This window comes from Bos taurus, chromosome 19 (genome assembly GCF_002263795.3).
Source record: "Bos taurus isolate L1 Dominette 01449 registration number 42190680 breed Hereford chromosome 19, ARS-UCD2.0, whole genome shotgun sequence".
Classification (NCBI taxonomy): Eukaryota; Metazoa; Chordata; class Mammalia; order Artiodactyla; family Bovidae; genus Bos; species Bos taurus.
Genome location: NC_037346.1, coordinates 51604097 through 51628029, shown reverse-complemented (window position 1 = coordinate 51628029; position 23933 = coordinate 51604097). Strand labels below are relative to the sequence as shown.

At 58.7% G+C, this 23933-nt stretch overlaps 1 protein-coding gene across 9 annotated transcripts in view; it reads left to right on the top strand.

Annotated features, from left to right (window-relative positions):
* The window catches only part of BAIAP2 (BAR/IMD domain containing adaptor protein 2), a 63613-nt gene that overhangs the window by 14189 nt on the left and 25491 nt on the right, over window positions 1-23933 (top strand). For 8 of the 9 annotated variants that reach the window (XM_005221021.4, XM_024979850.2, XM_010816455.4 and 5 more), the window contains exons 2-4: window positions 419-494; window positions 2017-2103; window positions 23577-23638. In XM_005221021.4, the coding sequence (XP_005221078.1) occupies window positions 419-494; window positions 2017-2103; window positions 23577-23638 (225 nt within the window). Of the gene's footprint in view, window positions 1-418; window positions 495-1598; window positions 1729-2016; window positions 2104-23576; window positions 23639-23933 lie in introns of those variants that run through there. The other variant, XM_010816459.4, reaches the window with a different exon arrangement.

The window sequence follows — 23933 nt, the reverse complement described above, 5'->3', positions numbered from 1 at the left end:
GGTGGGAGGGGGCTCCAGGCGGCGATGAGCCTTTTGTGTGTGGCCTGCTGGGGGGCCTTCCTCACTGACTCAGCCCTGCCAGACGGGGTAATGGCTCCTCAGCGCAGCGTGTCTGAGCGCCGCTATATGCCGGGCGCGGCCCCACGCGTCCTGTGCATGCTCACTTGTTTGATCTGCCAGGCCCCGACAGAGCAGGTTCTGGCCTTTCCCCCACTGTACATGTGTTGGTACTGAGGCTCTGGAACATCACTTGCCAGAGGACATTCACCAGGGACCGAGCTGTGGTTTGGACCCGAAGCCCGGCTGTGGCTTCATGGGCTTGACCCATGTGTGATGCCTGCATGACTTTTCCCTCACCATTCAGGCCTCCAAGCAGCCAGGTGCCTTGCCCCTAATGCTGTTCTCTGCTCTCTTCCAGACCATCATGGAGCAGTTCAACCCCAGCCTGCGGAACTTCATCGCCATGGGCAAGAACTACGAGAAGGCACTGGCAGGTGAGGCTGGGGTCCCTGGCCTGCGGGTGGGAGTGAGGATGCCCGAGCAGGTAGACTGCTTCACGGGCCCTGATGAGGGAGGGACGAAGGTGTTTCCAGAAGCCCGATGTGGCTGAGCGCGGGTGTGGGCCGTAGGTGCCGCACCACGGAGGCCTGTGATGCTCTGTGCACACCGTGGGCGTGGGGCCAACTCTGCAAGTGGGCAGGTCAGCCAGCGCATTTCAGGCTGATGGCAGTTCATTTTCTGAAAGGAACAACCAAGGACATGTCTCACCCCTGTGGGCATTCTCTCGGAGCGACGTCACTTCACTCTCAGCCACACAGGTCGACGGCCTTCAGGGAACCTATCACGGCCCGCCTGGGGGCTCCTGCTCACACGCCCTGGCTGCTTGGATGTGAGGCACATGCCTCCTTCTGGGCCGCTCCTCCCATCCTCACCAGGGGACCCCCCATGAGTTCTGCGTGGACTGGGGTGGGAGGAGGTCTGAAGGTGTCCTCCCCTCCATTTTCCTGGACCTCCCCAAAGGATGGAGCCCCTCAACAGCCCTCGGCCCCTCCAAGGCTAGGCCAGGACCCACTAGGCTTTCCTGTTGTTTCTTCCAAGGAGCCCACTCTGCTCAGCAGCGGGCACTTCAGCCCCTGGGGCATGGGGCCCACACGAGCTCCCGGGCTGCAGAGCAGACTGCGTGTACTTAATTGAAAACTACCGAAATAAAATTTGATCAAGAGCCCAGTTATAAGCCCCTAACTGGATTCTGGAGAAAGCGGATTAGAAACTGTAGGTATGGTGGATGCTCCCCATGGCCCCACTCTGGAGGTGCCCTCGTCCTCCTTGCAGCCTGAAGGGTGGTGTGGGGGTGCTCGTCCGATGAAGGGGTTTGTGGGCACACCCAAGGTTTTGAAGAGTCTCTGAGTTCCTGAAGGAAGCTCTGCCCCAGGCAGCGGCCCCCGGGCTTGGTCCCAGGAAGTCAGCTGGCCTGGAGCTTGCCGTCCAAATCCCCCGCAAAGTCAGGTCCGCCTCTGGTTTGAGCAGAAGTTGCCGTGGGAAGTGGTGTGTGAGGCCCCACCCCCCACCCCCAGCCGTGCTGCCTTTAGCCTGATTTGAGTGTGTGACTCACTCCCACTTGCACGGCTCAACTCTGAGGCAGAGGACATTGTCAGAGTCCTCCTCAGCCCAGGCTGGCTGTGGGGGGGGTCTTCCTGTCGAACCAACTTCGCAGGTCTCCAGCTGGAGGTCGGTGCTCGTCTCGTCAGGGACACCAGGCCTCGTGGTCAGGGCGCACCCTGTAATTTGACTGGATTAGCTCTGGACCTGAGTGGTACACTGTGTCCTTAGAGAAGGTGCTCTCAGCATTGGGACAAGAGGACATCAACAAGAGACGGGCGGAGGTCCTGCCCCGGCTGGAGCCTCCTGGGCGCAGGAGAGCCGGCTGCGTGGCAGGCGGGCAGGGCGGTTGAGTAGGTGCCGCAGGTGGTAATTTCCTCGCGAGGGAAGTAACCACCCCCTCCTCTCCTCTCTCAGGTGTGACGTATGCTGCCAAAGGCTATTTTGATGCCCTGGTGAAGATGGGCGAGCTGGCCAGCGAGAGCCAGGGCTCCAAAGAACTCGGTAAGACTCTGAACCGTGGCAGAGACCCCGGAGGTCCTGAAGTTGGGTGTCCCCAGGCAGATCGGGGACCTGCCCTGTGTCTGGCCCTTCTTTCAATTGGGATCGTGTCTTCCCTGTCCAGTAAGAAAAGACTTCCTAAACTGATAGACAGACTGTTGTCCTCGGAGCTAGTGAGGGCTGTGGGGTGCATAAGGTGCACCAGGCGGCTCCAGGTCCCCTTAGAAGCGTGGTGTGGGGACGAGGGGACAGGCAGATCCACGTTTATAGGTGTTTGTGGCAAAACTTGAATTGGCTGGCATAGGGGAGCCATGTGAAAAGGTGGATTCAGATGATGGCCTTTGATGGTGTGGGGAAACATTTCTGGTATAAAAATGAGCAAGAAAAGATACAAACCCGTGGCATAGTATGACCAGATTTTGTAAAAATACCCTGGGAGCACGCTTATCTCATGATGGAGACCCCAGAAGCTTAACAGGTGGAGTTTCTGGGTGGGGTTCTTTTCTTCCACTTTTTCTGTGTTTGACACATTTCCAATAGCAGCTCACATTTCTTTTATAATCGAGGCACACAGTGTGGAATGTAAAGAGCCGTGGGCTCCTTGGCGCAACCCCAGGTTCTTGGCAGGTGGGAGGGCATCTGGTCTCTCTGTGTGTCTATTCGTTCTGGCTCCCAGAGGTGCCTGTGTCCTGCCCACTGTGTGGTCTTCAGCTGAACCCGCCCTCTCTCGCCAGCAGCCCACCTTCAAACTTTTCACACCATCCTGCCTTGAAAGCTGGGCCGGTCCACCACAGGGCTTTGTGGTGCCCTCCGCCACTCCCTTGTCTGAGGACACGGTGGCCCGGCTGGCCCCACTGTCCCAGCCCTGAGCCAGCACCGTCCCTGGCAGGCCTGCCAGGTGTGCTGGTGTGTTGACTGCCACCCTGGCAGAGCAACAGCAGCATCTGGGTTTCCCTGAGGCCAGTGTAAAAACCAAAGCAACTACAGGACCTTCCTGGGCTGGGAGCAGGGGCTGGTGACTGTGGAGACGAGGGCAGGCAGCATGAGTGACCGGGGCCAGACTCCTCACAGAGGCCGGGCTCTGCTCACATGGCTGTGGAACTTTCTTCAGTGTCCAGAGAGCTGGCTGGTGTCCAGCTCTGTGGCTCTAGGTGGTGGCGGTTCAGTTGATAAGTCGTGTTCGACTCTTGAGACCCCATGAACTATATAGCCTGCCAGGCTCTTCTGTCCCTGGGACTCTCCAGGCAAGAGTACTGAAGTGGGTTGCCATTTTCTTCTCCAGGGGATCCTCCTGACCCAGGGATCAAAGTGGGGTCTCCTGCATTGCAGGCGTATTCTTTACCAACTAAGCCACCAGGGAAGACCTCTGTAGCTCTAGAGGGACTCTCGTGGCCTCTTGAGGACACTGAACCAACCTGCCCTGGACGTCAGGCCAGGGCACCACTGGTGGGCAGGCCTGCAGGCTGGGCCTGGCTGGTGATGTGTTGGGTGTTTGGGTGGATGGGGGCCTGAACTCCTTGGTGACCCAGTCATGGCTGTAAACCAGCTGGCTCTGAGCTCAGAGGCCACCTGTGGGCCCTGCCTGGTGCTCCTGGGCCTCCCAGCTGTGGCTCCTCAGAGGAAGTTCGGGTGTTGTGTGTGAGCCTGTGTGTTTGTACACGACTCCTGTCTGTGAGAGGGGCACTTTTCTTATCATGGTTGATTGTGGCAGGCGGGGGGAGACATGTGTCTTCTCCCTGTGGTCACACACATGTGCGGAAGGAGAGGGTCTGCCATGGGGAGATCAAGTCCCACGTGGCCGCATAGTGAGGGTGAACATGTGCGAATCTATATGCGATTCTCGAATTTCCCGAAGTCGAAGTCCTTGGGGGTTGTACAGCAGGCCCGGGGAGCGGATGGCAGGCTCCTGCCGTGAAGTCTGCTCGTGGAGGGGGCGGAGCCACACTGGGCGCTGCGGGAGGGGCGTCCCTCCTCCCACCACTCAATTTGCTTTCTGGGCTCCAGCCTGAATCCTGGAACTTCTGGTTTACTTGTGGGTTTTTGAAATCTCTCCAGGGGCTTGTGGTGCGTGGGGTCCATCACCAAATGGGAGTTCCCGCTGCGTGCGTGCAGGGAGGCACCAGCCAAGGAGAGACCCCGTTTCCTCCACTCGTGACAGTTCTAACACCAGATGTGGGTTTTCCAGCACCAGCGAGCCTTCCAGTGTCTGAGGACCCCGCTGGGGTCGCACAGCTCAGCTCACGTCTGACACCGTCTCCCCAGTGTCGGTGCAGACCCTTGTCCCAAAAGACTGCTCCCCCCATTCCCCCAGAGGCCAGCACGAGTGGAGGGTCCCCGGCTCCCCACACTTCTGTCCAATTTGGCTACGAATGGGCTTCCCACCACTCCCTCCTCAGGTCTGGCTCTGTGCTGGAACAGCTCACAGAACTCAGGGGCAGGCTTACTGTCTTAAGGGTATCATGAAGGACCCAGGTGAGCGGCCAGAGGAGCAGATGCCCAGGGCGAGGTCTGGGAGGGTGCCAAGCGCAGGAGCTTTGTCCCTGTGGAGTTGGGGTACCCTACCCTCCCAGTACATAGGTGTGTCCACCACCCTGGAAGCTCTCCAAACCCCGTGTTTAAGGAGTTTCCAGGCATGAGCAGTTGTTAGCTCAGCCTGTAGCCCCTGTCCCAGAGGATGGGGTGGGGCCTCTACTTCTGACTCTGGCTGGGTCTTTCTGGTGACGAGCCCCCATCCAGGAGCCCAGGCAGAGTTGCCTCTGGAACAAAGGACGTTGCTATCACCAGGAGATAACAGGATTAGGAGCTCTATATCAGGAAGTTGTTGGGGGCGGGGGGAGGCAGAGACCAGCGTGCCTTTCTTCTCACATCATCGCTCAATTTTTTCTTTAGGTAACAGCTTTATCAGGACATAATTCACGTGCCATACAGTTACCATTCAAAGTGTTCAACTCTGTGCTTTTTAGTATATTCAGGGAGGTGTGCACCCATCACAACTGTCTCATCCCCAAACTTTTCTTCATCCCAGAAATGCAGGCCATCTTCGTTAGCGTCACTCCGCTCTCCCAGCCCCTGGAAGCGCTGACCTGCTGTCTGTGTCCGTGGCTTTACCTGGACGTTTCATACAGAAGAAAGCGGGCACTGACCCGTGGCGACCCTTTTGTTTCCAGCTTCTTTCAGTTGACGAACGTGTCTTCAAAGTGCATCCATGTTGTAGCGTGTGTCAGCTCTACTCTTTATGGCTGAATAAGATTCCCTTGTCCACACAAGGGAATATCATTCCATTCCCCAGCTGATGCACATCAGGGCTGTTTCCACATTTTGACCAGTTTCAATGATGTTGGTGTCAGCAGTCGGCACAAACGTCTGTGTGGACACTTCATGTATCCCTGGAAGGGGAACTGCTGAGTCACACGGTTGGGGTTGAATTTTTATTAAAGCAGCACACACCCGGGTTTAAAAACAAGTCCCCCGCCCCCCACACGCCTGAGGCCCACTTCCCAGCCGTGCGTGTTCTCTGCCTGTGTTTGCTTCCATACGTGTAAACAGGCAAGTTTGTGCTGTTTCTTCTGTTTAATTTTGGACATTTTTTAATGAATCTTTCTAGAGGATTTGGATTTAGCATTTTGATATTGCTTCTCTCTCCCCACCCAAGAGAACAATGACGACTTTTGCTTTAATCAGTGCCCAATATAGCCTTTGTACGGTGCTGGCGGGAATCCTCAGCTCAGAACAGTCAGCTCACAGCACAGCGGACAGCAGGTCTGAAATGGAAGCATGAAGAGACAGAGGTGAGCGCACATGTGCCCAGGTAGCGCACACCTGCCCAGGTAGCGATCAGCCCCGGAGAACACCTCCTGCCTCTCTCACTCCAAGCCCACCCCATTCCAGACAACCACTGCCGTGCGTTCTGCCCTGAGACTTGGCGCGCATTTGCTGGAGTCTCTCTAAATTGACTCGCGAAGGGTGTGCTGTGCTCTCTCTGTTTGGCCTCTTTTATCTCATGATTGTTTTGAAAGTCATCCCAGTGTGACACATACCTCCAGACCATCCTGCCTTCACGACGAGTAGTTTCCGCTGTGTGGACATGCCCTATTGTTTATATGTTCTTCTGCTGATGGGCATTTGGCTTGTTTCCAGTTCGGGGCATTTCCGCATCCGCATTTCTCTAATGAACTAATGATGTCGGGCATCTTTTCATGTGCTGTTTGCTGTTTATCTTTGGTGAAGTGTCTCTTCAGGTCTTTGTCCCCTTTTTTTGGTTGGGTTTTTGTCTTCTGATTGAGTTGTGAAAGTTCTGTCTGTATTCTAGGTAGAAGTGCTCTGTCAGATACACACTTTGCAAATATTGTCTCCCAGACTCATTGGCCTTTCATTTTTGTCACAGTAGTTTTAGAACAGAAATGTTTAGTTTTAATGCAGTCCAGTTGAGTGATATTTTTTTTTTTCCCTGAACTGTGGTCCATAGATTTTCATTACTATTTTGACAGCTTTGTTTTTCCTAGAGGTAATAATTGCCTGCCTTCATTTGCATAGTTGTCAGTTTGCTATCATGAACTCAGTCTCAAACCCGAGACTGCACTCTGGGGTTCCTCCCAGCTGGCGGTGGTCCCGTTAACCTGGCTGCTTCTCCCCATCTTAGAACCTGCCTCCTGGAGCCCCGCACCCCGCCGGGCCAGTGGCTGGGCTGTGCATGCATGGGACACCCTTCTCCCACCTGGGACTGTATTTTCTGCATCCTGGGTCCTGTCTTACTCCCTCAATTAGGGCGACCATCCTTCTTTTTAGTGGTTCCTCAGCAGGAAAAGGGGAAACATATTTCTGAACGCATGTCTGTCTGTAGATGTTTCTGTCTCACGCTGATGGCTTAGAATTCCAGGTGGAAGTTCACACCCCTCAGAGTTGGAAGGCATCGCTTCCTTTCTTCTGACTCCCGGTGTTGCTGTCCTCAGTGCCTTGGTGGCTTTTTTTTTTTTTTAATGGGAGTTTTCTGTTTTTCCCCTCCTGGAAGCTTTTGAGGTCCTTATCCTTGGGTAGGTGCTGTGAAATTTCCAGACATCGGCTCCAGTGTGTATGTTGAGGGAGGGCCCCAGGGGGCCTGGAGAACGAAGCATCCCAAGGGTGGAGGAGGCATGCGGCCTCCTGGGGCCACGGGAGGGATAACGGGCCGGAGTTAAGCTGCAGCCCCGACCTGAGGACAGCGAGGGCACCGGGAGGGGTGGAGGCAGGAGCAAGGGTACGTCCACCAGTGCAGGGTGGACGAGCAGGAGGCATCCTGGGAGAAGCGGGAAAGCCTGGAGCCAAGGAGGGGAGCAAGGCTGAGGGTGGCGTGGGGCTTCGCCCTTGGGACTCCGGGTTTGTGCAGCCTGCTTGTCTCTGCGCTGGGATCCACCTGTTGGCAGCAGCAGGCGCTGCACTTTCACGGCTGAGGAATATTCCACGAACATGTGACGAACACCGTGTGTTTCTTGGTCCTTTCGTTCAGCGCCCAGCTTATTCCCTGGAATGGCGGGTGGAGGGGTTGCCGCTCTGAACGAGCCAGTCCTTGGGAGCGTGATGCCAACCAAGCCCACCACAGGTGACCTCCACACGGTTCCACAACAGCCACGTCCTGGGTCTCTCCTTCCTGGCCTTGCCGTCCTCCCACATGACCCATGTGATGATGCACAGTGCTCCCATCTGAGTGAGGCTGGGCACCGCTGCCTTCTCCTCCTGTGCCCCTGTGCCCTCCTCTGGGTGGGCGAGTCCTGCCCTGCAGGCCACCCCACTCCCAGGTGCCAAGGCAGCAGCTCTGGTCCACCTGGCTCCTGAATGGGAGAGGAAGACCAACCCAGGGCCAGCCTCTTGGACACAGCAGAAGGACAGTTCGCACCCGGTTACAGCTCGGGGTGTGCTGGGCACCCCATGTACCAGGGGTGGGCGATCTAGCCCAGGGGGTGCCTACACTGGGGCTGCCCTGCAGTGACCTACTGAGAAAGCCAAGGACTCCAGGTCCTTCTGCGCTGCTTGCTTCTGCTCCCTGCTTGAAGACTCTGGTAGAAATGGTAGAGATTTTCAAATTTGGGACCTTTGCTCGTGGCTGTAATGTGGCAGGGATGGGGTACGCTAGTGCATTTTGGCCACTGTCCGACAGTGAAACTGTCGCTTAGGAAACATTCTCTTGGCAGCTCCTTGGTCCCATTGGCTCTGCCTATGGCCCTGGGCATCTGCATGAGCTCCCCCTCCCCCAGTGCTGATCAGGACCCCAGGGAGGGGGGCCTGTGCTGATGGCCGAATGATCCTGAATCTTGGACGTTCATCGACAGGCTGTTTGGTCTGGCACGTGGCCCATGTTTATAGATGTCTGTAACATTTAAAGAGAACTTATATTCCCTGACTATTCTCTGATTCTGGGTGCAAGGTTCCTAACTGTTCAGATCTTCAGTAATTCCACTTCCTAATTAGTAAGTAAAAGAGGTGTCCCTCTTACTCCCTGGGATGGTGGGCTCCTTGGTTTCTCTGTGTGGTTTTTGTGTTACTCAGCGCGTAAATTGCGAGTTGCACGCAGTCGCGTTTTCCTGATGAGCTGAACTTTGTGAGGGGACCCCTGTCCCCACCAGTCCTGTTTTCAGTCTGTTTTGTCTCATGCCGAGTTCGTTTTCCTCCGCCCTTCCTGTCTGCAACCCTGGGGAAAAGCTCAGTTTCTGACCACTTTCTTCTCAACAGACCTTCCTCCCCTGGGTGGGAGGGAAGAGGTGTGGAACCTCTGCTTTCCCAGGGACGAACCAGAGCCCTCAAGGGGCGAGTGCCTCCGGGGAAGCGGCGCTCCAGCCGAGCTGTGGTGGCGGCCTGGAGGGAGCTCTGTTCACACTGGCGGCATCCCGGGCTGGGCGCTGGGTTCCTGACCAGAAACATCATCTTGACGGGGCTTTGTCTGCCTTCTCATGGCCCGCTTCCCGCCGGGGTTCCTCTGGGTGTGGCCCCTGGCGGCTGTGGGGTCAGGGATTGCCAACCAAGCAGTGGCAGACACCCTGGCCACTCCCCGGTCACCCTCCTTCTCTGTCAATCCCTGCCCCGTTCTTCCGGTTCTTCCTGCCTTTTCTTTCCCACGAAGGGCAGGAGCCCTTTTCTTTCCCACGTAGGGCTCAGGCTCTGCTCCTGGGGCTGGCAGCCTGCTAAGATGGTGTGGGATTCAGCCATGCCGACCCTGAGTGGACCGAACCCCCTCATCTTCCTGCAAGCCCTGTGCCCTGTCCTTCCTGCGTAGAGTAAGGATCTTGAGCAGCCCAGTGCCCCCAACACTTCCATCGCAGTGTACTCCCTGGAGCTGGACCTCTCATTGCCGGGGCAGAGGCTTCCGCTGTGCAATCTCCTGCTGTGAGCAAGGCTGAGGCCCGTGGAGGTCAGAGGTCAGAGCCCAGTCCCTGTGCTGCAGCCGAGCAGCGGGCAGCTGTCCCTTTGTTCCCCTTCCCTGTGGAGAGCGAGTGGCTGCTCCACCTTTGGTCCAACGGCCGGGAAGGTGGTCTGAGGCTGCAACCGCAGACCTCACAACGGAGACGGCCTCTCATCCTTGCTCCGCTCGGCTCTGGATCGGCTTTGATAGGCAGGCGGCTTAGCCAGGGTGCCAGGACAGCCGCCTTTCCCATCGCCTCACCTCCCTCTTGTCCCCGGCTGGCAGCCACCCACACTTTCAGTCGGCATGTCCCTGGACTGCCACCCTCCCTGCTCTGTCCGGGCATGCCCAGGACCTCCCGCGGCGGGGGATGACGTCTTTGATCTGTGTACTTGGGTCCAAGACCCCATCTGCTCCCTCTTCTCATGGCTTTCGGCAGCTCAGGGCGGAAGGCGTATGCTGTCTGGGTTCAAGGCTCTAAACCAGTCCCCGGTGTGTGCAAACCTGTGCCTTCCCCAGGCCAGGGAGCCAAGAGGGTGACCCCAATCACGGCACTCCGTGGAGGCTCACGCTCCAAGTTCATAGACCACGAATTTGCGGCGTTGCTGAGATCTAAGAGTAAAAACATTCATTTCTCCTGCTTCTCCATCTGCCTGGAGGCTGCAGGGTAGAGGGGGCAGGCATCCCCTTGCTGGTCCCACCCCTCCAACACGGGTGGCCTGAGATGCCAGCGTGGTGGGGAGACTGAGGCAGAGCGCGGGTCTGTGCTCCGGTGTGGGCTCGGGGAGGTCAGGTCTCCGGGTCAACTCCTTTAGCCCTGGAGGTGGCCAGTGCAGGAGCCATCCCACCCTAGGTACTGTCGGCAGTGCCGTTTCCCCTCCAGGCTCTCCCACTGCCTTAACTTTAAGTAACAGGGCGCCTCAATCATGTCAAAGCAGAGAGAGCAGGTGGGGACCCCCCAGTGCCTGTCCCCTGCTGGCAGAGACCAGGTATGGCGTCTCACCCGTGCCCTGTGACTACTGCCCTGGGGTGAGCACAGTGGCCCCTCCTCACTTCTCCACCCAGCCTCCGTGCGAGCTGTCCCTAAGCCCTGCTGCAAGCGCAGGTCCCCCAGTCCAGGCAGTGGGCAGGCTGGCCTCCGGGCCCTCTGTTCCACCCTCACGTCCACTTGTGCAGAATCAGCGTCTGTCCTGCTTGCTGGTTTCTTCCCCAGTGTTGGCTCCTGGGGGTGCCACTGCGGATCGTGATCTGGTTCTTTGTGCAGGCGAGGCCGCCGTCCCATCCCCCTGACAGCCATGCCACCATGTACAGTAGCCCCCAGGGAGCTGGCACACCTGAGCACGTCCTGCCCACTGGGCAGCCGTCTGCAGCCAGGCCCCTGGCTCTGCTCCCCAAAGCAACTGTGCAGAGTGGGGCCGAGCCCAGCATGGGCGGGAGTGGGACGTGGAGGCCAGGGTCCCCGTGCGCCCGGGCTCTGGGCACAGGGTGCACACGTGGGCAGGTGGCTCAGCTGCTCTGTGCTGGAATCGTTCATGTGAGACGGGCTCAGCTAGCTCCTCTGGCTGTGCAGGAGGCTAAAGTGACACCCCCCACAAGCACTCTAGGCTTTCCTGGCCGTCAGTGCTGACATGAGGCCGTCATTTGCAGCAAAGGGCCCAGCCTGCCCGGAGCCCTGTTTCCTCAGCGTGTGGCTGAGTTTCACAGCGGACCCATCTGTCCAGAGCCACTGTCTGGGCCTGTGCTCAGAGCCTCAGCCTGGCCATCTTGTCCGTCTGTGCAGCTGAAGGCCAGCGACTGAGCAGCTGTTTTGTTTGGCCCTCACCATCTCCTGAGGCCTCTGTTGTGTTCTCTGCCTTTGAAGAGCCCGCTTGTTTGTGAACCCAGGCATGTTCATGCTTGCAGGCGCCCTGAGTACCCAGATCTGTCCTGATGCCCAGGAGAGGGCAGGAGCTCCCTGCTGGGCGGGGCCTCAGGGCGGGAGGCGGCTCCCCTGCCCCTGAAACTGGGCCAGGTTTGGCAGTGAGTCACTGGATTAAGGTGTGGCCTGAGCACTCCTCTGAGTGTTTGGCTGCTGTCCATGCCTGGCTGCCCAAGTGAAGAACAGAGGGAGGCCATCCCATGCCACCTTTGGAGACTTGCCCGGTGGGACCCAGCTACCTCTTCTGGTTCCTGCCGATGCCGCCGACTTGCCCACAACTGCCTCATGCTTAGCAGCGTGAGGTGGCCAGTCCCTGCGCGTGGGTCATTGCAGTGCAGGGGCCACATGGCCCCAAGGACCTTCTCGACTGTTGCCGGGTGATTCCGTTCACAGAGATGGTTCTCAGATGGCACCACAGGCCATCCACAGGCTGGGAGCTGCCCGCCAGGTTGGCTCCTGTGCCCTCCGGGAGGCTGTCAGGCTACGTCATGGTCCCTTCCACGTCAGGCAGAGCTGGCCACACCTGGCCGGGGAGCCCGAATGTGTCCCAGCCTCCCCTGCAGATGGCTGACAGTCTGTCATGTCCACCTGCTGTCAGACCCTAACAGCAGGACCTGACTGTGCCTGCTGGACCCTCCTGACAAGACGCCGCTCGGAGGACTTATTAGACCCCGCAGTGGGAGCTGTGTTCATTTCACATCCCTGAGGGTCCCCACTCGGGACCGTGTCACCCCACACTGTGGTCCCATGCTGGCCACAGGCCTCTGTGCAGGACGGTGTCCCCAGGCCATCCTGGAGTGGACTTCTCACCTGCATCCTGCCTTCACCTCCCCTTCACAGCTGAAACGCCACAGCACATGGAGGAGCTGTCCCTTAGCTCCCAGGAGGAGTAGCTGGCACACAGACAATCACTGGAGCCCCAGGACCAGGGTCTCTGCTCTCTTAGCCTCCTTCAGGCCTCTTGACACCACGCAGGACTTTGGCGGCCTCTCTGTCTCCGAGTTTGGCTTTGTGTGGATGCTAGACAGATCAGAGGGGCTGAGCAGGGATGGGGAGCTGCAGTCTGAGGGGTCCCCCTCAGGGCCCCCTGGACTCGCATACCTGGTGTCAAGGGCTGGGGGTCCAGTGTATCCACTTTGCCCGCCTTGGTGAGAGCCTTATGGGGCTGGCTCAAGCCTGTGTCGGGAGGGATTAACAACATCTTAATTGGATCTGCCTGTTCTCGGTGGCTTTGGCTGCAGCAGGAGAGATGGCTCAGCATGTTTTCAAGCTTCCTTGGTGTCCGAGGGCCCCCTCTGGGGTGGGGACATCCACAGGGAACAGCAGTGCGTGGCTGGGTCTTCTCCTGAGGGCGGGCAGGGGACCCCAGGCCCTCTGACCTGGTTCCTGGGGGTCCTGCTGGGGAGGAGGGGAAGGGGGCCCTCAGCCGTGTTCATGCTGGTGGTGATGAGGGAGGGGCTGATGGGGTCTGTGAAGACCGGGCCTGAGCCTAGTTCCTGCCAAGGGGGGACGTGTGGCCTCTCGGGTCTGCAGCCGAAGGCTCACTGAGGTGCGGCAGCATGCCCACGAAGGCTCTCCCGGCCTGGCCAGTCTGACTCGAGGACCAGCGTGTCTGGAGGGTGCTGGGGGCCCCCAGTCCTGCGACCCCACCATGTCTCCTGCTGAATTGAGGTACCTCCCGCAGTGTGCACTCAGTGTCTGCAGTGCCCCACCCCCACCCCTGCAGGTGAGAGTGAGGAGGAAGTGGCCCTTTGTTGATCCTTTGTTGACCTGGTACAAGCGGGGTCTGCCTGGACCGAGGGGAGAGGACACCAGGTTCACCTGAAGTCCCTGCCTCCCTGTCGCCCAGGCTCAACCCATGTGCTCCACAGCCCCCTATCATCCAGTTCCTTGAAGCAATACCCCCAGCTGGCCTGAGTGGCCACCCTGAGAACCCCCAGTGTGACCGTGGATGCCTGAGAGCATGTGAATCGGCCAGGGATGCATCCAAATATATATCTGGTTCCGGGAGGAGTTGGGTGGGGCCTGAGCTTCTGAGATCCAAGCCGACTACCAGAGTGGCCAATGCCAGTCCAGGACCTGACCCAGTGCAGGTAGGGTGGAGGCCAGCCCGGACAGTTGGGCCATGTGTGGTTGGCACCTCGTTCCACAACACCCAGGTGCCAGGGTGTCCAGCTGTGAACACAGCACTGACCTCAAGGAGCCATCTGGTCTTGCTCCGCTTCAGAGCGGCAGTCAGGGAGGGTCACTGTCCGCTATCATCACCATGGTAACAGCCATCGATTTTTGTCCTGGTTACCCCTCTGGCCACCTGCCATTTTTTGCCATTTTGTAGGCAGGAGAAGAACACTGCTTCTCCCAGGGAGGAGCTGGAGGCTTTAAGGCCAGCAGGGAGGATGGGAGGTTGGTGGCTGATACCAGAGGGGTACCCCAGTGCTGTCTAAGCTCCGCGTCCCATCCTGGTGGCTCCCACAGTTGCGCGACATCCCCGCAGCCCCTTGGCTGTCTGTCTTCCTGGAACGAGAGCTCTATATTCGTGCCTTGTTCAGGCGTATGCTAATTAGCTCTCAGAGGCGCCTTTCCGCTCTGGAAGCCACCAGAATAATTGAGCATTATGGAAATTTGCTTTAGAAAGCTTCAGGAGGCGGTGGGTGCTCCCAGCCAAGTTTGAGCAGCTGACCCCTTGGCTCAGAGCCCCTTGGCCACCAGCAGGGGCCTCGAGCTCCAGCTCCTCCTGGAATGACAGATCTTCAAGAAACGAGTGTTTTGGCCCCTCAGTGGCTGCCAGTGGCCCGAAGGAACACCGTGATCACTCGGCAGTGATGGTGCATCCTGCTTGCCGGGTTGAAGTCCGGCTTTGGGAGGACAGGGCTGGAGGTCTGGTCCCCAAGGAGGGTTGGAGGCCTTCTCTGAGCCTCGAGCACCATCTGGGGCTGCTGAGGACAACTCCGGCATGGGGCTCTGCCTGGGAAGAGGTAGGGAACACCAACAACCCTGCCCATCCCACCGGAGCGCACACACAAGTTAGGTTCGTGGTTGCAGTCACGGCCGTGCAGTCTCGGTCTCGCCTCTGGCTGGGGTGCTCGTGTCCTGGGGTGGCACAGCTTGACGTCTACTGGGGCAGAGAGCAGGTTACAGGACTGGCCTTCTGGGCTCCGGTGGCTCAGGGAGCCCTTAGGGACCCACGCGGGCAGGGACTCTGCGCTGGACATTCCCGTCTTTCCCACATGTTCAGATCCGTCCTAGAAGCCTCATGTGCTGGGAGTGCCCGGTCTGGTCTGGGGTCACTGGACATTGCCCAGGTCCAGGCAGCTGGGGATCCGGGTTCTCATCAGCGTCTGTCATATTTGTAACGCTACTGAAGATACCCACTTTCTTGTCACATCAGCTCCCCTGAACTCCAACACTGTGCCTTCCCAGGAGCCCCCCACCCTGTGCTCTTGTCCACAGGGCTTTATGCAAGGCTTGTCTCATGACCAGGTCAGAGATGGGCACAGCCCTCTTTCAGTGAGAAGGACACGGGTATGGGGTAGGGTGGTGAGGAAGAGAGAATACAGTTGGGACCCCTGCCCCAGCCAGACATGGTCACCAGGGAAGAAGGGCATAGGCTGGAGAGAAAAGGGCACCACAGGTGGGTGGTTCCCTCCTGCCTGCTGGGGCTGGGCTCCACAGAAGGACGTCCTGTCTTGGTGCCCAGTTCCTGAAGCCCTGCACCTGCCATCCTCCCGCTTAAAGAAGGAGGGTGTGGTGGGACCTCTCACGTCTAGATGGATGGCACCCAGATGCTTGGCTGTCGAGGTCACTATTGCTGATGGGGGCAGGTACTTGCCCGGCCCCTTCTCTGGGGCAGGGACTGCTGTGAGCTTTGCCAGTCCAGTCCCCCAATCAAGAGACCTGTGGTCTCACTGATTCAATCCTGGGATGGGGTACAAACGTGTACACATAACTGATGAGACAGGTCAGCCCGGGCCTGGAGCCCTTTTCCTGGGATGCCCGGACTGTTGGAACCTGTCGCCCCCGTGATGGACATCTCCCAGCTGGTGGACACACACCAGGGTGGAGTCTGGTCTGTGCTCTGGGGGGTGGTCCCGCTGTGTGGCAGTGGGTCCTTGGGGAGGCCCCTCCATAGGTGGTTATTGGACTCCCGCCCCACCCCCCAGCCAGGGCTCAGCCCACCTGTGTCTTCCAGAGATGGGAACTGCCCTCTGTGGCCTCCCCACCCCGGGGCCCAGCCTTCTCCTCCTCCTCACGTAAATCAGGTTTTAGAAGTTCACTGGGTTGCCCCCTGGACACTGACATTGGAGGCGTTGCTCTCCTGTGACGGTCACAGTGTTATGGAGAGGGGACTGGCCCTCCATGCATTGTGCCCAGCCTTGGGGTCTGGCATCCAGGTCTTTACCCTCTTCATCCCATGCTGTCGCTAACCTTTGCTGGGGGTCAGCTCAGGCCACTGGCCGTCTCCATGGGAGCCAGCGCGAAGCTGGTTTCCTCAGGCCTGTGTTGCTTTGGCAAAAAAAAGTGTTCTTTTTTAAGCCTAAGTGGGTGAGAACTCAAATCCTTCCTGAAATCCTGTCTTCACTCCTTTGGGATAAGGAGCCTAGTGTTGTGGCCTGGGAGGGGCCCTCAAGTGGAGTCTGCCCCCTCGGCACACAGAGGGGGAGTGGAGCTGCCAAGGTCTGCTAGATGCCGGCCTGTGAACTGCCAGACCCTGGGGACAGGGCCACCCTCCCACCATCCTGGCTTGTTCCCAGTCTTCCAGATCCACACTCCCCCTCAGCTTCTTGTCGTTTGCAGATTATAAGAACATGTATTTTTTTTTTTTGGAAAAAAGAAAAGCAGCTTGAGTCTTTAAAAATGTCAGCGTTGTCAGAGATGCAAGTGGAGAGGACTCTTCTGGATTTAAGAGGCTGAAGACTCTGACTCCCGGAGGAGAGATAAGAATTCTGGTGCTGCTGGAGGTTAATTCCTCGTAACCCCTGATTTAGCCTGTTTATGACTGACTTGTTCCAGATGCTCACAGAGCAGCATTAGATAAACAGAACGCTGATTTATTGAGAGAAAGACCTGAGGAGCTGGGTGTGTGGTCCCGGGTTGGGGAGTAGCTCTCAGGCGGGGCGCCATCAGGGCCCCTGCACATCGGGGCTCCAGGCCCCGCGATGCAGGCGCTGACGGAAGAGGGTCTGTGTCAGTGGCCGCCCTCCCTGGGTCAGGATGGCCGCGGGCCAGTGCACACGAGTCATGATCTCCAGCTGTAGAAGCTGATGTGCTGGCCACACCACGATGCTCCCTACTGTCTTGGATGGTTCAGCCAAAAAACGTGTGCGCGGTACATAACATGCGTGTGTTGGGAAGAGAGCTGGGGAGCCTGGTGGAGGGTGAGTGGGTACCTGCTTCACTATTTTTGCGGCTTTGGGGAGGTTTGGAGGGTGGGGCTGGGAGAAGTGTGTTCTGTCTTCTCAGCGCTGATGAGGACAGATTGACGGTCACACTGATCACAGGGCTGTGGGTGGAACCTGTGGGTGTGGCTACAGAACTGGCCTCCGTTCAAGTCCCCAAAGGGTCAGCATTCAGTGCCCTGAGGGACTGCCTGATGTCTCGTGGAGATCGGGTGGGAGGCAGGGCTGCACCCGGGCTGACCTCAGGCTTAAGAATCAGTGAGATGAGCCTCCCTGCCAAGCTCCACCCCGCCATCTCTGGGTCGTCCAGGGCCACAGGCCTCCTTTGTTCTCCTGGCCCGCAGGCGGCTCTCCTTCCTGACCTGCCTGGCCCACTCGCCCTTAACTCCACCCTATTCCTCACCGGCCCACGGTTTGTCCTCCTCTCCTGAGAAGGAGCATGGCCACCACGGAGGCAGGGCCTCTGGTTAACTCTCTCACCTGCAGCGGCACCTGCACGGAGCATGTGCTCACAAAACAACTGTCAGAGGGGTAAGTAAGATGAAGGTGAGCAAGTGCCCCAGGCTGCGAGCAGGTCACCTTCGTCACAGTAGCAACTCCCACATCAAGACACCAGCCTGCAGTTTCTAGAGTCTGTGCCTTTTAAAACTCTGGTACATGTAACTTTCTCTAGTCTCCTGGACTCTTTTATCTTTTCCCAAAGATCCCAATTTGGGGAAACACTTGAATGTTTCTGAGATCTGAGATATCAGTGGTGGGTCGTACATCCCCGAACACATGTAAAGTGAGTGAAGACATCTCACTCCTGACTCTCGCCGCTCCTCCTGTATCACAGCGGGGCCCTGCCCTTTGGGTGGCTAGACCTGGCCTGGAGCTCCAAGCGAGCGGCTCCAGCCCCTGGCCTCCTGTGGGCCTTGGTCCTGCTCACGCCGCTCTGCTCAGGGTCTGCCCCGCTGCCGTCCTCCCGGGTGTGGGGCCTTCCCACACCGGGGCCCCCTTTTCCTCAGCCGTGCCCTCACCTTCCGGCACATCCCACACTGCCTCTGTGCTGGCGGGGTCTCTAGGTTCTGCCTTCTCCTCCCCTTGGTGGGTGCCTTTGGGCCCCAGGCACTGGCCAACACTCACCCTGGCCGATGCCGGGCCCTTCCACCTTGTCCTTATCCTGAGGTTCTTGCCAGGGGCTGTGCACCATTCTTAAGAATCTGTTGGGAATTTTTTTGTATCAGTGGTAAAGTAGAAGCAGAGCGACAGCCCTGGTGCTTTCCCTGGCTCACGATCCCTGGGTTTGGTAGAAGCCAGCTCCTACTAGGGGGCCAGTGGGGGCAAAGTCTCCCCTGGGGCAGCCCCCCACCCTCCTGGCTGAGCTCTGAAGCAACAGGGATGCTGAGTCACCCCGACTTGCTGGAGAGGCAAGCTCCTCGTTGTGGAATCAATTCCTATTAGTATCTGCAGCCTCGTCTTCCCAGGAGATTTGGACGAGCCTGGAGCAGGGAGCAGGCCCTGCAGAGGTGGCAGTGGGTGCCTGGGAGGGGCGCTGGCTGTGGAGGAACCTCGGAGGGCCTGGCAGCGCTGAGGCTCCAGCCCCTGACGTGGTCACGGTGCTGGCCAGAGGCCCCCTGTTTACTCAGCTCCCCAGCATCCCCCCAGGATCTGCTGGCTGGTGGACTTTCTTTCTCTAAGAAGATGGGAAAAACCTCAAAAATCGTGTTGTGAAGATTGTTTACAAACAGAATTTAGAGTTGTTATAAAACTGCTTCCTAAGGAGAGAGCTGATTGTCACAGCAGCAGTGTTTGTAACAGCCTGAAAGTGGAAACACCCAAATGTCCACCGGCGGACATCAGTGGATGACTAGGTAAAGTGTGACCCCTTCCCTGGAATGTCATCCGACTAGGGAGGGAATGAAGCCCTGACACACTGCCGCCGGTGAGCCTCAAAAACCAAAAACACGCTCGGCGAGGGAGCTAGACACAAAGGTCTGCATCATGGGATCCCGTTGATAGGAGACACCCTGAGCAGGGAGATCCGTATAGGCACTAGATGAGTGGTTGCCCAAGCCTGGAGGGAAAGGGGAGTGACCTCTGATGGGGACAGGTTTCTGGAGTGACGAGAACCTTCTGGAATTAGGAGCGGCGGTTGCTCAACCTTGTGACTGCCCTTGAGGACAGAGTGGCCTGTTGGGGGCCCCAGAGGCCGGGCTCTCCAGCCCTCCCTGTCCAGCCACCCTGGCTCCAGGGTTGTGTCCCTGTTGGGGGCCATGTCCCTACTAAGAGGCTAGACCAGTTCTTTGTGCGTCTGTCACCCAGGACAAGGCCACCACCCTGGGGGACAAGGGCCCTGCCTGGCTCCCAAGGCCACCGCCCTGCCTCTTTTCAGGGGCCCACACACCATCTGCAGGATGCTTGGGCTCCCCAGCCCCAGGTGTCCAGAGCAAAGTGGGTGGCGACTGTCCTGACGTTGTCCTGGCCTAGTTGCACCACCAGCCAGACTGTGATGGAGGGAAAGGTGGTGACCGGCACATCGCCTGTGTCTGTGCGGAAGCACTGCCCCAGCCCCCGCCTTCCCCTGGGGGCAGGGAGCTGCCGTGTGTACCGGATTCCACGCTTAACCAAAGCCGGGAGGCGGGTGTTTGATGAGGTTACCGGGAGTACCAGGAATTTTTAAACTGAGAGCTGAAGGGCGTGCAGCCGGAGGTGACTCACCGCTGACCTGGTGGCCTCCTCGCAGGGTAAACACGGTGGCAGGGCCGAGGAGGGCGTCGCCCAATTCTCAGGTGCCTGTGTGTGTTTCTCATGTGGTTCTGTCCCGGGTGAAGCCCCGTGGCACCTGTGTGTGCCCTTCTCCTGTCTCTGCTCCCAAAGGGCCACTCTCGAACCCTCCTCAGTGCCAGGGTGGTCTGCCCACCACCCCCTCTGCAGCACCCGGGGGCCTGGCCACCTGCCCACTGCCCCCTGTGTTCACACGTCTTGGGACCCTGGCAGGCCCACCAGCTGGTGGCACTTGAGCTGGTTACCCTGCTCGCCCACTGTTTGCTCTGGTGAGGCCAGGTCTGAGCTGCTACCTTAAACCTGGTTTTTTGAGTTTAGGACCCACCTGCACTGTAGACCCGGACCTGGATTCCCAAACAGGCCTTGTTCAAAGCCCACGGCCCCCTCCTCCCTGGGCGGGGTGGGCCTGTGAAGGTGTGCCCCCTCGTGCTGTCCTTTGAGCTCGGAGAAGCGGGGAGGCACACGGAACCCAGGGACGGGATGAGGCTCTGGCTGGCCCCCTGGCACCAAGGACCTTCACTAGCCCACCTCCCAGGACCCGGAAGGACCTTGGGTTAAAAAGGACCAGTGAGTGTTCACGCCGACGCCTGAGGCTCCCAGCTTTCCTGGGGAGCTGAGTTCGGGGCACAGGCTCATCTCGGGGCGGGGTGACCATCTCCTTCCTGCAGCTGGCCCAGTGCCCCATGGTGCTTCGAGTCCACCGCCCAGTGGCTCGCACATGCTCACACCACCACCTTGCAGACGTGTCACGGGACTTACTGCAGTGGCTTGTAAAACACACTGTGTAAGTTCCCCGTGTGGACCGGCTTGTGTAACCACTGGCTTTTAGCTCAGAGCCATGTGCCTGTTCCCTGCATGCACCCCCGGGGACTGGTGGGGTCTCTGGCCAGCAGAGGTGATGGGGTGCGTCCCAGTACATTGATGGAGCCTGCGGTGCAGGGGCCAGAATCCTCGAGAATCTACGCATACTCTTCTAGGCAACAAAAATTCCTTTTTTAAAGGATTTGCTGTTTGTTGTTGTTTTTGCCATTTTTCAAATGATCTTGAATTAGTTGTGTACGGCCTTTTAAGGAAATAACGTGTTTTCAGTTTGACCTGGATGTTAACTTACGATTCTGGGGCCACGAGTACGGCCCACAACGCCACTTACTGTGTTATTCATGCACTTCGTGGCGCTTGAGAGAGCCCTTGGGGCCTGAGGGTGACCTGTGGGTCCAGACTTAGGTGCGCACCATTCTTGACACAGGACAGTGTCCCCACAGATCTGGGGGATCGTCACCCCGCTCGGGAGCTGCAGGTCTGTGCCAGGCGGGTCAGGGTGGCGGCAGCCTGGCATTGTCCCCTGGGCTGCCTGCTTCTGTTTGTCTCAGTGGTTCCTTTTCAGCCAAGGACAGGGACCAGGAACCTTCTGTCCCCTGTTGTCCTTGGCCAGGCCCCTGGGATCGGGGTGGAGAAGTGGATCAGGGCTAGGAGAGGGTGAGTAAGACTTGAACAGTATCCTGCTGGGGCAGGTCGACCTCAGTTCAGCCCTGGGCGCGTGGTTGACCATCAACCATGCTGACCACGAGCGGCCACGGTGGAGGTGGGGCCTCCTCGTCCCCAGGCGCCGCCCCTCCCTGTTTCCCTGCGCCAGACAGCACCGTCAGGCACAAGGTCAGGCTGCTCTTTGGACCCTGAGGGAAGTGACTTCCAGGGACTCTTGGTCCCAAATGGGTGTCCCCCGTACCCTGGTCCCAGAGCTGGCATCCTGGTGGCTCAGTAACGTTTATCATCTTGGGTTGGGGGTCATGTCCCGGGAGCTCCGGAGTCTGCCCCTGTTGTGGCGTCTCCCCGCCCCGTCCTCTCATCGCCCGCTCGTGGGTGAGCGTGGTCCTGGAGGCAGACCCTGTGTGGCCAAGCCCTGGTCCCTCTGGTCACTTAGCTTCCTGGAGCCGCGTGTCTACGGGAACATAGCCCTGGGGTGCTGCTGGGAGAGAGAAGGGAGCCGGAGGCTCACGCACACAGCCACAAGTGTGCCCATTCCACACCCACGTGCAACATGGCCACACACGCTCACACCCACTCTCTCTGCATTCATGCAGGCACTCACTCCCACACACACCCTGTGTACCCACATGCACACGCCTTTCCCCACTCACACCCACACAGACACTGCGTTCACACCCACGTGCTCACTCACGCTCACATGCTGTGGTACGGGCCCTGCCCGCGAGCACCCTTCACGGCCTCAGGCTGGGTCTGGGCGTCTTCCTCTCTCCACAGCAGCCGTGCACGGCCTGCTGCCTTTGGTGCCAGCCTGGGGTCTGTGTTTCCTCACGTATCGCCTGGGAGGGGGTCTCCTCTCCACTGGCACAGGCGGCAGGCTGGATGTTCAGCCCAGGGCCTGGCGAACCCCAGCCACGCGTGATCCGAACCCATGACCGAGGGGACCTGCCAACGTGCTTGTATCTCCTCTTTTGGCTGCACCTCACGGCTTGCAGGATCTTAGTTCCCAGACCCGGGATTGAACCTGTGCCCTCAACAGTAAAATCGCCATGTCCTAACCACTAGACCACCAGGAAAATCACCCCCCAACCATGTCGCCTGATGGGGACGTGCGGTTGGCTTTGCGGGGCCTGTTCCCTAGTACACGACAGCTCCTCCCAGCCGCCAGATGACCTTCAGAGGAGCTCTCGTCTTTTCCTCCTCCCTCAATAGACATCCATATGTCCAAGGCGAAGCCAATCTTTTGGGAACTCAGTCCAGCAGCACACTGAGAGTGAGAACTCAGAATTCAGACAGGAGGCAGGGCTCCAGAGCCTGCAGGGTGGAAGTGGGCACCACAGCCATCTAACAGCCCACTGACCTTGGGCAGCCTGCCCCAAGGATTGGTGGAGTCTGACCACATGTGGTCAGTGGTCACCATGCCCTGTGGTCATCAGGGCTGAGAGCAGTTGGTGGAATGGCCTGATGACCAGGAGGAGCTGGCTTCCCCCAAACCCCACTTTGTTTCTGGGAGGGATCACCTGCATGCTATCCATGTGACCTTGGAGGGCAGACAGCGTTGTCCCTTTAGGGCAGGAGGCACAGGAACTGTTCTGCTTTCTAGCAAGCCTCTTGGAGACCAGGGGTGCTCCTCATGGCTGCCCCCCACCAAAGAATTCTCTGGATCATGTGAGCCCTGAGTGGCCTGGCCACGAGGGGAGGGACATCCTGGTGTAGGCAGCACCTCCGGGACGGTTAGTCAGCAGATCCCGAGGGCAGGGACAGGCCTTCCTCCATATGGCCACAGTGCGTGGTCAGCGCCTGTTTAGCAAATACTTGCCAGTGGCATGGATGCAGCCCACACTGCCCGTTCCAGACCCACTCTCTGCAGGGGAGGAAGTGAGCCATTTGTCCACGGAGGTCCTTTGTGCTGACTTGGGGGGTGTGGGCGGTGGCCCTGAGGGTCACTGGAGGCAGTTGTTGTGTGTGCCCCAGCTCGGAGCTTCTATACCACGGCGTTGATTTGGGGTGCTGGATGTTGGAGCTCTGCTGACCATAGCATGTCTTGGGCCATGGGGTCCTTCCCTCCACAGTCGCCCCACCTTCCACACTATGTCCCAGGACACACGGGCTGCTCGTCAAGGCTGCGGCCTCTGCCTGGGCCTGAGGTGGTTGGGGCAGTGGTAGTTGGCGCCTACGAGTGAGAGTAGATGCCGGTGCTCGTGGGATAGCAGGCAGGGTTGAAACCTGCAAAAGTAGGGCCTCTCATCTGACCTCTACCGTGAACCTCGGCTCCGATGCAGACACCCGCAAGCCCCCAGAGACACCAAGCAACTGTGCGTCCTTGTTCTAGAATTTCCCATCTCTCTGGGTGGCATCACCTGGAGAGGCACCCCTCCGCCTGCCCCCAGCGCACCCCTGCCCGCCTTCCGGTCCCTAGACCACAGCAACCCCAGTGCCCAGCCCACCGGTGCGTGCTCCCCGACTGTGGAGGGGTAATGGGGCAGTGATCCTGAGACTCTCGCTTCCCTTCTGCTTTTCTCTCCTGCCATCTGCCTTCCAGGGGACGTTCTCTTCCAGATGGCCGAAGTCCACAGGCAGATTCAGAATCAGCTGGAAGAAATGGTGAGTCGTAGCCTCCCAGGGAGGCCCGGGGAGGGAGGGGCAGCTGCAGGTGGGCTGGCGCTGTCGGAGGAAAGTGGAGGAGGTGAGCATGTGCCTCGCCGTGCGTCCCCTAGGGAGGCGTGTGCTGCTCTGGGTCACACTCGGGTCTGGGGCATACCCAGGGCCCAGGACAGAAGTCACATATGAAGGAGGTGACCATCGTGGGGCCTAGGGGTATACAGAAGGACCTGGGAGAGCAGGGCACAGGCCAGATGGGGTCTTACACTCAGCTGGCCACGAAGGCCAGGCTCCAGTT